The following is a 12,277-nucleotide window of genomic DNA, read 5'->3' as shown; positions in this document are numbered from 1 at the left end:
CCAGAAGCCTTGTTGCAAATGGACAGGAGTTTAAAGGATTTATTAGAGATTGTAAAGATGATCTAGATATTATACTGTATGTATTCAAGAAACATGGCTTAAACCAAATCTTGATTTTGTTATAAAAGGATATGAAAGTATTAGAAGAGACAGAGAGGGAGGATCTGGAGGAGGGTGTATAACATTTATTAAACAAGGAATTCAGTTTAGATTATTAGCTAAAGGAAGAGAGTTAGAATATATWGTTATTGAAATTTGGACAGTAAATGGACGATTTAAAACAATCAACTTTTATAATGCATGTAAAAGACTAGCATTAGATTTAATGGAGGAAATGGGGTATATTTAGAGGGTAAAGTTATTTGGTGTGGGGACTTTAATGGGCATAGTTCTTTATGGAGTCATCATAATGATCATAATGGGGATATAATAGAAGAAATAATGGATGTTAAAAATTTGGTATGTTTAAATGATGGAAGTGGGACCAGAATTAATTTTAGAGATAACACAGAGTCAGCAATTGATTTAACATTAGTTTCAAATTCTTTAGCAGGTGTTTGTTTATGGCAAGTTCACAATAAAACAACTATAGGAAGTGATCATTATCCTATTAGAACTGAAATAAAGTTAAATGTAGAGAGGTATTGTATAAAAGGGATAAAGAAGTGGTCTTTTAGGTCTGCAGACTGGGGAAAATTTAGGAAAAATAGTGAAATAAAAATGTTAAACATGGATATGAATAGTAGCATTGATGATTTAAATTCTTCTATATGTAATGCTATCTTTGAAGCAGCTAATCAGGCTATAAAGAAGGAAGGCGGGGGAAGAGAAAGAAGGTTGGTGCCCTGGTGGACATCAGAATGCATTAAAGTTATAAAGAAACGAAATAAAGCMTTCAAATTATTAAAAAGAAATCATAATTTTCAGAATCTGAATGAATACAAGAAATTGCAAGCAAATGTAAGAAGGGTTATTAAAAATGCAAAAAGAGATTATTGTAGGAGTTTTTGTAATTCAGTAGGGAAAGAGACGGATATTTCTAAGGTCTGGGCAACAATTAAAAGGATGAATGGAATCAAGAGAGTGAGTGGATATCCAATACTAAATGATGGAGAAATAACAGCAGTTACTGACAAAGAAAAGGCAAAAATGTTAGGAAATACTTTTGTTAAAATCCATAGTTCTGAAAATATTAGTGAAGAAGGGAAAAAAGGAAGGCAAAAGGCAATATTGGAGAACAATAATTTATTGCAGCAAATGGAAGATACAAATGATCCATTGAATATGTCCTTTACAACAAATGAACTAGATAGGGCACTTAAAAACTTTAAGTTATCAGCTCCAGGAAAAGATCAAATATGTTATGGTTAGTAATTTAAGTGAGTCTTCTAAAAATATTTTATTAGAAATGTATAACAGGATATGGGAGGATGGAGAACTGCCAAAAAGTTGAAAGGAAGCAGTGATTATTCCAATCCGAAAACCAGGGAAAGATGAATCAAAGCCAGAAAATTATTGTCCTAGCGTTAACATCCAACTTATGTAAGATAATGGAGAGAATGAAAGATTAATATATTATATGGAAAAGAAGAGACTTATATCGTCCTATCACAGTGGTTTCAGGAGAGGGAGAAGTACAATGGATCCAGTTTTATGTTTAGACCATGAAATTAGAAAGGCTCAAGTGAATAAAGAGAGTGTTGTGGCAATATTTTTTGATATTGAGCGAGSATATGATATGATGTGGAGGGAAGGGTTATTAATTGAAATTAGAAGAATGGGTGTAAATGGTCATATGTTTAGATGGATCAAAAATTTTCTAGAAGGAAGACAAATACAAGTGAAGAAAGGGAAGAATTATTCTGAAAGTATGAATATAGAAAATGGGACACCACAGGGTAGTATTGTAAGTCCGTTATTGTTTTCAGTGGTAGTTAATGATATGTTTAGTAGAGGGTGGAATGGGATTTTCACTTTTTGCTGATGATGGAGCAATGTGGAAAAGAGGAAGAAATTTAGAATTTATTGTTAAAAAGCTTCAGGGAGCAATTTTAGAAAAATAAAATTCTGTAGAAAAATGGTCGTATAAATGGGGTTTTAAACTTTCTGTAGAGAAAACTAAAATAATGTTTTTTACAAGGAAAAGAGTTGATGGAAAAACTAAATTAAAATTATATGGACAGGATTTAGAAAGAGTTAAACAATTTAAATTTCTTGGAATGTGGTTTGATGAAAGAATGACATGGGGAGTGCATACTAAGAAAATAATAGATAAATGTAGGAAAGTATTAAATATAATGAGGTGTTTAGTTGGAACAGAGTGGGGAACTGATAGAAAATCATTAAAAGCAATTTATACTGGGTTAATTAGGTCAGTCCTGGATTATGGATGTATAGTTTACAATTCAGCAGCAGATTCAAACCTCCATAAGCTAAATAGTATCCAACATCAGGCTTTAAGAGTATATACCGGAGCTTTTAAAACATCTTCAACAGCAGCTTTACAGGTTGAAATGGGAAAAATGCCTCTTAAAGTTAGAAGGGATCAATTATCCTTAAACTATTGGTCAAATTTACAGGGACAAAAAAATGATCATCCAACATTAGAGGTGCTTAAACATGGGAAAAGGAAAATAAACAATTAAAGAGCTTTGGATGGATAATAAACTCTAAAGTTAATTAAATTAATTTAAATCTGTTAAATATATGTCAGGCAGTTCCATTATCATCAGTACCACCTCGGATACTTCCTGATGCAAAGGTTGATTTTTCTTTTTTAGAAAAGAACAACAAAGATACATTTCACATTATGAGTAGATATACAATACAAGAGTACTTAAATGAATATTATAACTATATACAAATATACACAGATGCATCAAAAAATACAGTTAATAAGGTAGGGATAGCATTTATTGTGCCACAGTTTCAAAGGAAAAAGGATCAGTGATGGAGTCTCAGTGTATACAGGAGAAATGCTTGCTTTGCTTTTAGCAGTTCAATGGGTGGAAGAGGTCAGAACATTAAAATCAATTATTTGCTCAGATTCTAGTTCTTCATTATTCAGTTTGCAAAATAATAAATCAGATAGTAGACCAGATATATTAATTGAAATACAACAAACACTTTACAGAATCAATATGATGGGGCTAACGGTAAATTTTGTTTGGGTTCCAGCTCATCATGGGGTTAAGGGGAATGAAATGGCAGACAGAATGGCTAAAGAGAGTACTAATCGGGTGAGGATAGATATTAATGTTAGTTTTAATATAACAGAAATAAAGAGTATAATTAAACAAAAAACAAGAGAGAGGTGGCAAAAGTTATGGGAAGAAGAAAAGAAAGGAAGGTGGTTATATAAATTTCAAAAGACCATTGGTCAAATGAGAAGAACAGAAAGAATAARGAGAGAAGAGATAATTATTTCACGGTTTAGAATTGGACATACTGGACTAAATAGGTCATTATTTCTGATAGGGAAACATCAGACAGGGAAATGTGACTGCGGGGAAGATGAGACAGTGGAGCATGTTATTTTGAGTTGTAGGAAATATTTGATACAAAGAAATAAGTTAATTAAAAACCTTAATAGCATGAAAATGAAATTTGATATTTTTGATTTATTGCAAAAGGATTCAAGAAGTAGAGGATATGAGGCCTTATTTTATTTTTTAAAACAGTGTAAGTTGTTTAATAGGATATAGTTTTGTTTTTTGTTTTTTTTTGTCATGTGGTCCACACTCCTTACCAGTTGGTGGCGGTAATGCTTACCTAACGTTTCTTGCCAACCGTCATTAAAAGTCAACAACAAGAAGAAGAAGATGCTTTTACTTTGACACTTACCGGATGTTGACAGTTTACTTGACTAGCCAGCTGACCTACACGTGCGAAAGAAGAAGGCGAGGGTGAAGTTATGTCTAAAGCAAGTATGTATGCCAATACTGTGCTAAATGTAATTGCCTAATGTGTATGTGCTTATGGTTTGTTTCACCGGTTTCTGTTTTTGGTCACAGAGCAGAAACGAGCTAAACGTCTTGGTTTTCTCGGGAAGTTTAAGGTAACCACCATCGCGGCTAACGCTGCCTATAGCTAACTTCAGGATTAACTACATAATGCCTGTCACAAATATATATAAATACTGCATTTTTGACACAAGGGTGTAGTTTTGACAGAAGTGTCATATTCCGTATTAAAAAAAACCCAAAACGTTTTAAGTCGAAATCCAAGCGCTAACATCGCTCTTTGGAGAGAATATACATGGTTTAATAGCTAGTAGAAATCGGTTCTCAGAACAATTCTGCAGTTTCACATTACAGTAGAGGCATTGCAAACAACGAGTCTAATACAATAATAATATAATAGTTTTTAAATGTAAAATTATTTTTTATATATAATAAAGACATAAGCATGTATCTTCACTTAGACACTAAGCCCTTTTAAGGCCTTTGATTTGAATCTGTTGCTCCTTGTCCGGACTTGTGATCCCTTTAAAAGTAGTAAAGAACTAAACTGCTGTTTTCAGACTAAAGATGGGCGGAAGACTGAAGGATCAGGGCCGACAAATAGTAGCAAGCAGCCGGCTGTTCACCAGGTCAAGGACTCCAGGAGACCAGAGGATATCAGGAAGCAAAGGGTACATTTTAATTGTTTTCAACTTCTAATTTCTTTGTTATATGAGCAGTCTTGAATAAGATTACATGTATTTATGCCATGTGCTTGAATGTTTTGTTATTGCTTTTTACCTACATTGACGTGCCAGAGACTAGAGACGTGTGGTACATTTAGATGACAGATTGAAACACATGTTGATAAATTAGCGTAGTCCATTTTAAATAAAAAAAATGTATTTGCCATAATTTATTGAAAAATATTCTAATAACATAAAATATATGTTATCTTGATATGAGCCATATTAGCAATATACAATGTGGTTTGTAAGCAATAAAAAAAATAGCATTTTTAAGTATTTATTAATAGAAAGTATTTTCTTACAACAAATGCCTATTAGTTTGAGTAGTTTGATGTGTGCCTTATTCCTTTTTTGTTTAATATCTTCAAAGCGTTTCAAAATACAATTAAAAGCTGGTGTAAAATATGTATATTTAGAATATTGTAAAAGTACAAACACACAAAACTGCTGGAGTCTTTAGTGTGATGTGTTATAATGCTTCACTCTAACATAAAATAACTGCACTAAATATTTTAAAGCTTTGGTATACTCAGATGTAGTTGCAGTTAACCAGTCATGTACCTTTAAATGTTAAAATAATACTATTTCAAAACAACTATATATAGTACAGTATCCATTTTGGTAGTATGTTGGTATGAAATTATCAGATACATTTGAATTAAATTACATTTTATTTAGCAAGGTTACATTTGATTTGTGTCTTTTTAACACATTAAAAATATTCTAGCTAGCGTCAGGTTTAGCTATAACAACTGTTTATATTTATGGGAAAATGCAACAAATCAATAGGCTTGTTGAAGGAGTTTCCGCTTTTTTGCTTTGGGTTATTTAACATCTACTTGAATTCGGGTTCAAGGGACAGTTGGGAAGGTTAGGGAACTGGATTCGGCTGTAATCTGCGTCTCTTCTCAGCTTCAAGATCTCCAGGAAAAGCAGAAGCTGTCCAGAGAGCGTGAGATGATGAAGAGGAGAAATTTACAAACCTTTCAGAACGACATCCTACAGCGACAAAGAGAGTTTGAGCTGAAGGTATAAAAATCCCAGTCTGAATGCTAATCAGATGCTGCGTGTTTCACAATTTGTGTCAAGTTTTCTTTTCTTGTTGCCAAAGGAAACAGAGATGCAGAGTTTGGAAAAAAATGTAAACTTTGAAAATGAGAATTCAAGAAAGGCGTATTACAGAGAATTTAAAAAGGTAGGTTTCAGTCAATCCCCGTGTTAATAATTTTTGAATATTTTATATATATATATATATATATATATATATATATATATATATATATATATATATATATATATACACTGCTCAAAAAATAAAGGGAACACTTAAACAACACAATATAACTCCAAGTAAATCAAACTTCTGTGAAATCAAACTGTCCACTTAGGAAGCAACACTGATTGACAACGGGGACCCTCGTCGGGTCAATCAGTGATGCTTCCTAAGTGGACAGATTGATTTCACAGAAGTTTGATTTACTTGGAGTTATATTGTGTTGTTTAAGTGTTCCCTTTATTTTTTTATATATTATATAATGTTTTATTAAAAGCGTTTTGCTTTGTAAGGTGGTGGAGGCTTCGGATGTCATTTTGGAGGTCTTGGATGCGCGTGACCCTCTGGGCTGCAGATGTCCTCAGGTGGAACAAGCCGTCATCCAGAGCGGAACCAACAAGAAGATCGTTTTAGTCCTTAATAAGATCGGTAAGAATGCTTGTACCTGTGGTTACAAGCATATATACAAATATATGAAAGAGTTCATATATTTTCATATGATTTTTATTTTACACTTTCCTGGATTTCTAGATTTGGTATCGAAAGAAATCGTGGAAAAGTGGATTAAGTATCTCCGTAACGAGTTTCCTACTGTGGCTTTCAAAGCATCTACCCAGCAACAAACTAAGAACTTGGTAAGTGCCAAGAATTGTAATCTTGTTACTGAACTAATGTTGAAATATTTGATAAATTGGCCCAGAGTTCCTTACTTTTGGGTGATCGACTATCAGCCGATGCTTCATATCTACATTCGCAAAGGCCTGAAATCAGCCACTGTCCCATTTTGCTCTGCTGTGATGGGGCTGACTGACAGACCCATCCACCAGGTCACATCTGCATGTGTATGGTAAACGATAGTAAGGATGCACAATATATCACTGTCTAACATTGATATCTGCTCATATTAGTCATTTCTAACATGCATCAGTATCAGGTCGATATTAACAACCGATATTTACATCAGTATCTAACGTTGGTATCTGCCTTTGTTAGTCATTTTTAACACTGGGCTGATATTGACAACCCATATTAACTCCCATCTTGCTGCCATATCTTTCTGGAGGAGAGAATGTTGGTCTTGTGTTATTTGTTTGGTCATGTGACGGGTATTGGCCATTATTATCAGATTTTGATATTTTTTAAACGTCGGCGATCAGACAGAAAACGGCAATCGATGCAAACTTGGAAATATTAAAGCCGCTCTATTAAAGTAAATTGTGTCACCAGTATACATTCTGTTTTTTTTCCCCGTGGGAAGAAACGCAGCAACATCCCAGTAACTCAAGCCACCTCTGAGCTCCTGAGCACCAGCGCTTGCATCGGAGCTGACTGCCTGATGAAATTACTGGGGAACTATTGCCGCAACCAGGACATCAAGACTGCCATCACCGTGGGAGTTGTGGGTAAGCTGCTGTGGTTTTAGGGTTCTCTAGATCTGTAATCTTAATTTCAGGCTTCACTCACTGTAGGACGCATGAAAAAAAACAAGCAAACCTAACTTTATTCATGTGTATTTCTGGTAGGCTTTCCTAATGTGGGGAAGAGCAGTTTGATCAACAGTCTGAAACGGGCGCGGGCCTGCAGCGTCGGAGCCACACCTGGGGTCACAAAGTAAGTGTGATTCTGAGCTCCATGTGCTAAATCAATGGCGTTCTGACTCCCAACACAACTGATTCCTTTGACCAAATTACTACTTCAGGATGTCATCAAGTTGTTTTCTTTAGATGTGTTAAACCAGTGACAGAACCTGTTTACATTGAACAGAGTAGCCAGTTTGTTCTGCTGTTGTTGTACCAACCTTCCAGACTTCTCAAGTCTTCTGGTTCTTATTCTGGTTCTGGTTCTGCTGTGCATCTCCAGAACCAAAAATGTAGAAGCAGCATTCAGCTTGTATGCACCACAAATCTGGAACAAACTTCCAGAAAACTGCAAAACAGCCAAAACACTGAATGCCTTTAAAATCTAGCTAAAAACCCACCTATTTAGAGCTGCTTTTGAAACATAATCAATAAAACACTAATCAATAAATATATGTAATGTTCCAGTTGTTGACTGTGTGTTGTATGACTTTGTATTTTTATGATGTAAAGCACTTTGAAATGACTTGTTGCTGCTAAACGAGTAAACATTTGGTTTGATTGATTCTCAGCTACTTCAAAATTCAGTTCAAACAGATTAAATTGAATTGGTTCACGTTCATAGTTCACCATTGAAATATTAAGATTTAACTTCACAGCTCCAATGGACAGGGGGGAAAACCCTCCAAGCGTCTCACTTTTTTTAAGTTGACAGAGAAAAATTGATAAGCGGACTCTGAGTACAACAGTAGTCCTTTTGCTCAAAGGTTTTTATTTATTTTGGTCTTCAGGTGTCTTCAAGAAGTGCATTTGGACAAACATGTGAAGCTCCTGGATTGTCCCGGAATCGTCATGGCAACATCGACAACCGACGCGGCAATGATCCTTCGTAACTGCGTGAAAATCGAACAGCTTGTAGATCCCCTTCCACCCGTTGAAGCTATCCTCCGCAGGTGTAACAAGACCCAGGTCCGAACCAGCGGCTCTCCACGGCGATTTACCCGTCGGTACTGCTTCTCAGTCGGTCAGGCCATTGACGGTACCTTTATCTGCACAGATCATTGAGCACTACGGCGTTCCAGACTTCCAGACAGCTCCGGAGTTCCTGGCTCTTCTCGCCCGGCGGCAAGGCAAACTGAGGAAGGGGGGGCTGCCAGACACTGACAAAGCAGCTAAGAGTGTGTTGATGGATTGGACGGGGTGGGCGGACCAGACTTTTAAAACTCTTACCAGTGATACTCTATCAGCGTTTGTTTGATGTGAATTCATTTCATTTCATGCAGAGGAAGGATCAGCTACTTCACACACCCTCCAGAAACACACACTCTGCCCACCCATGTCAGCGCTGAGATTGTTACAGAGATGGGAAAAGCCTTTGACTGGGACGAGCTGGAGAAAGGAAATCAGGAGATTCTTGCAGGTAAAGTCCAAGTCTGTGACTTCACACTTTGGAGAAAAAAAAAAGTTGATAATTGCATTATTACCTAAAGACATACATTTACAGTTTCAGATCATATAAATTTGACCTTCTTAAAATCATTATTTTTCTCAATTAATTATATAGATTTAACATTTTAGCGCAATGAATCGCTTTTTTTTTTTTACGCACAATACAAAGGTTCCAGCCAGAACTTTTCCATTTGCTTGTTTGTGGTAGATTTTTAAAAAAGCTGCTTCTCTTGGTCCACTGGGGTTAATTCTTGCTTCAAAATGCAGTCTATTGTTGTGTGGAAATTATTCAAAAAGGAATTAGCTGATCAGTAAAGTTATGCTAGCCTAAAATGTCAAAGCTAACCATGTTACAGCAGCAGAGACGTCTCAATGCTGATGTCACCGTCCACAAATCAGGGGTTCCTGAAACACTTTGAAGCTGAACAGGTATACAGTATGATCTGATGGTTGATCGGATTAAAAACAATGCATATCTTTCTAGTTGAGCTCATGTCTATTGGATCAATAATTTTGCAGCAAAACAGGTTTTTCAATTGAAAATGTTGCTTATTTTGTCGATAATATACAGTTTTTGACTAAAATGTGATTAATTACAGATGCTGCAATTAACTCGGTGAAACATTTTAATCAAGTCCCTCTATCACAAACCTTATTTCATAGACTAAACCAGTGAGGTCCAAAGTGAGAGCAGGAATGGTTCTACCACAGTTGTTTATCAAATGCTTAATTCCTCTTTAAGGGGGAACTTATGTCACATGAGAATGCCAGGGTGACTGAGCTCCAAACGTGGGAATAAATTGAGAGCCATAAACATAAACTTGCACAGTTTTTGAAATATTCCTCAAGTGTTGAATTAATGCATCAAACCCAATTGATTTCATAGATTTACCTAAATCTGTGATGATAATCTGGATTTGATTGTGTTTTGTGTTCCTTTACTGCCAAGCATTTAATCTTTTCCCATGTCACCCAGCCTTAAGGACACCTGAGTTATTAAACTCTTAGGGGTTGTAGCAAAATACCACCGCAACCAAAGAGCTACTGGTTAATGTGAAATCGGTGTTTACTGGATGTTTATCGTCCAGATTTATACCAGGAACAGAGTATGGTCTGTGAAGGAAGCAGAACTGTTCACTTCAGTGCTTGTTAAAATTGAACAGAGTAATCGTTATGTAGTGTATTACATGCAATTATATGCATTTTTTTAATGTGAAAAAAAAATAAGAAAATGACCCCATCAGGTGCATCACAAAAACTACCATTAAATCTGTTTTTCCAGACAAACTGTGTTGTTTAGTTAAACCGTAAGATGTTTTTTCTTGTGATTCAGAGTCCTCTTGCCCTGACATCCAAATGGGATTCTGCATGGAAACTGCCGGAATGACTCAAGGGGGTCAGATCGAGTCACCTGACCCGGAAATGGAGGGATGGTCTCTGGAAGATGAAGCCGAAACCATGGAGGATGACCAGGATTTGGAGGTGAGGTACACCTTTGCGCTTTCATCTGAAATATTTATTCTTAGCCTCTTCTCAAATGAAAGTTATGAAGCCAACCCCTCTACATCCAAATAGTTTGGGCCGATGACGGTGGAGATAAAAGCCCAGAGAAAGACGGACCTCCCTGTGAAAGACGCAGCTCCCAAAGCTCCAAATTTGAAGGATATTGTGAAAGTAGATCCTCTGCAGCAGGGACAGGCGCTCCTAGCTGCCAACAAGAAGAGAAAGAAGCAGCAGAAAAGAGCCGGTTTGTATCATCATGTTTGGACTGTTTTCTTTAGACAATAACAGTTGTAAATCCTGTATAACCATATCACCAAAAGAAAAAAAAAGCTGAACAAAAAGTACAGCTTCATGCTAAAATTAAGTTTTCATTCAAAAAATGTGACAATTTCTGTTTAGGTCAAGTGAACCTTGTGTCACTATCTCTAGAACAATAACAAGCGACTGTTCCTTGTTGTTATGTACGTGCTAGGAGTGAATATCCCAAATTGCATTTGAAACACGTTGCTTTATCTGCACTGGAAGTCCAGTTTGTCTGAGCTTGTTTCTTCTGATGCTGATTCCAGTATTTAAAAATCAAGACACGTAATTTTTTTTTTTTTAAATTCATTTGGTAGTTGTGTTTTAGTTTATTATGTTATTTTTAGGATTCAGATATTTTCTTAAGGTGCAGAAGTGAGATGCTAAAGCAGCAGCTGTTTTTGTCTACTATAACGCTATAGATGTGGTGTTTGATTAACAGGAGGGTGTGGTGTTATATTTGTCACACATTGACTCGCCGTAGCAACGGAAACACTACGCGACTCACAGATCCGCATTTTATCTCGTTTCTGCTGTTAATTTAAAGCAATAAAATTAAAAACTCAACCAACAGTGGGTACTTTGATTCACTATCTTGTAAAAAAAATAGATAAAAGTTAGGAACACACTTTCATACACAAATGGGAATGATGTTGCATTTAATTTTTTGTTGGATTCTGAACATAAGCTCCATCAAAAAGAAAGCAGCACATTTTCTTTCTTTTTTTTTTTTTTTAAATCTTGTGGTACTTTAAAAATGAGAATCTGACTCAGCATGTCAGACCTAAAGAAAAAAAAAACGGCAATCTGTACGGAGCAGGAAAACCTGACTGGCGCATGAGACAGAATGAGACTGAAACTTTCTAATGTGTCAAAAAAATAAGAAATGAAAATGTATATGTATATTCCTAATGTTGAGCTGTACAGTAACTGTACTTGTTAACACATACCTGTGTTGGTTTCACTTTAATGTTAACATCAAAATTCTCCTGAATTACAGGTTGTGTGTTTTGTCACAAATATGCAGAATAATAAACCATTAAAGATTTTCTGAGAAAATGTTGAATGTGCTCCAACAGGTTTCTTAAGTTCCAGCCCCCTCCCCCCTTAGGTAGAAGAAAATCTATTACTGACTGAACAACCACAGGGATTTGTTTTTCCACTGTTGCGTAACTTGTTTTTGATTGATGGTGTTGTGTCAGTAAAATATCATGGTTTTTTTTTTCTTTTTTTAACAGACAAAATTGCTACCAAACTGTCGGACACACTTGCATCTGCAATGGACTTCTAACTCTGAGGACTGAGCATGGGAATTAAATTAAAAAGAAAGTTAAACAATTCTTTGTCCTGTCTTTACTTTAACTGTTACTTTGGTATATACAACATGTTATCATTTGGTGTCTTCATATTGTAAATGGAAATTACACCTACTTTATGGTAATTTTTCGTGCTTTCCATGTCTATTTATATGTCTCAAATGTTTGT

The 12,277-nt window shown here is 35.6% G+C and overlaps 1 protein-coding gene across 1 annotated transcript; it reads left to right on the top strand.

Moving 5' to 3' along the window:
• The first annotated feature begins 3,830 nt into the window (after positions 1 to 3,830).
• gnl3l (G protein nucleolar 3 like) lies at positions 3,831 to 12,130 on the top strand. The gene is made up of 15 exons (XM_008410504.2): positions 3,831 to 3,926; positions 4,014 to 4,057; positions 4,523 to 4,633; positions 5,603 to 5,719; positions 5,802 to 5,885; positions 6,257 to 6,392; positions 6,495 to 6,598; positions 7,222 to 7,366; positions 7,487 to 7,574; positions 8,332 to 8,509; positions 8,598 to 8,740; positions 8,824 to 8,960; positions 10,323 to 10,471; positions 10,565 to 10,736; positions 12,031 to 12,130. Exons 1-15 carry the CDS (start codon positions 3,914 to 3,916, stop codon positions 12,081 to 12,083), a joined length of 1,674 nt encoding a protein of 557 aa, XP_008408726.1. The 5' UTR covers positions 3,831 to 3,913; the 3' UTR covers positions 12,084 to 12,130.
• Positions 12,131 to 12,277: the final 147 nt, after the last annotated feature.

The sequence above is a fragment of the Poecilia reticulata genome, linkage group LG5, assembly GCF_000633615.1.
Source record: "Poecilia reticulata strain Guanapo linkage group LG5, Guppy_female_1.0+MT, whole genome shotgun sequence".
NCBI classification, from domain to species: domain Eukaryota; kingdom Metazoa; phylum Chordata; class Actinopteri; order Cyprinodontiformes; family Poeciliidae; genus Poecilia; species Poecilia reticulata.
Note: the sequence above shows the minus strand (reverse complement) of the source record. Positions and strands in the feature narration are given on the sequence as shown.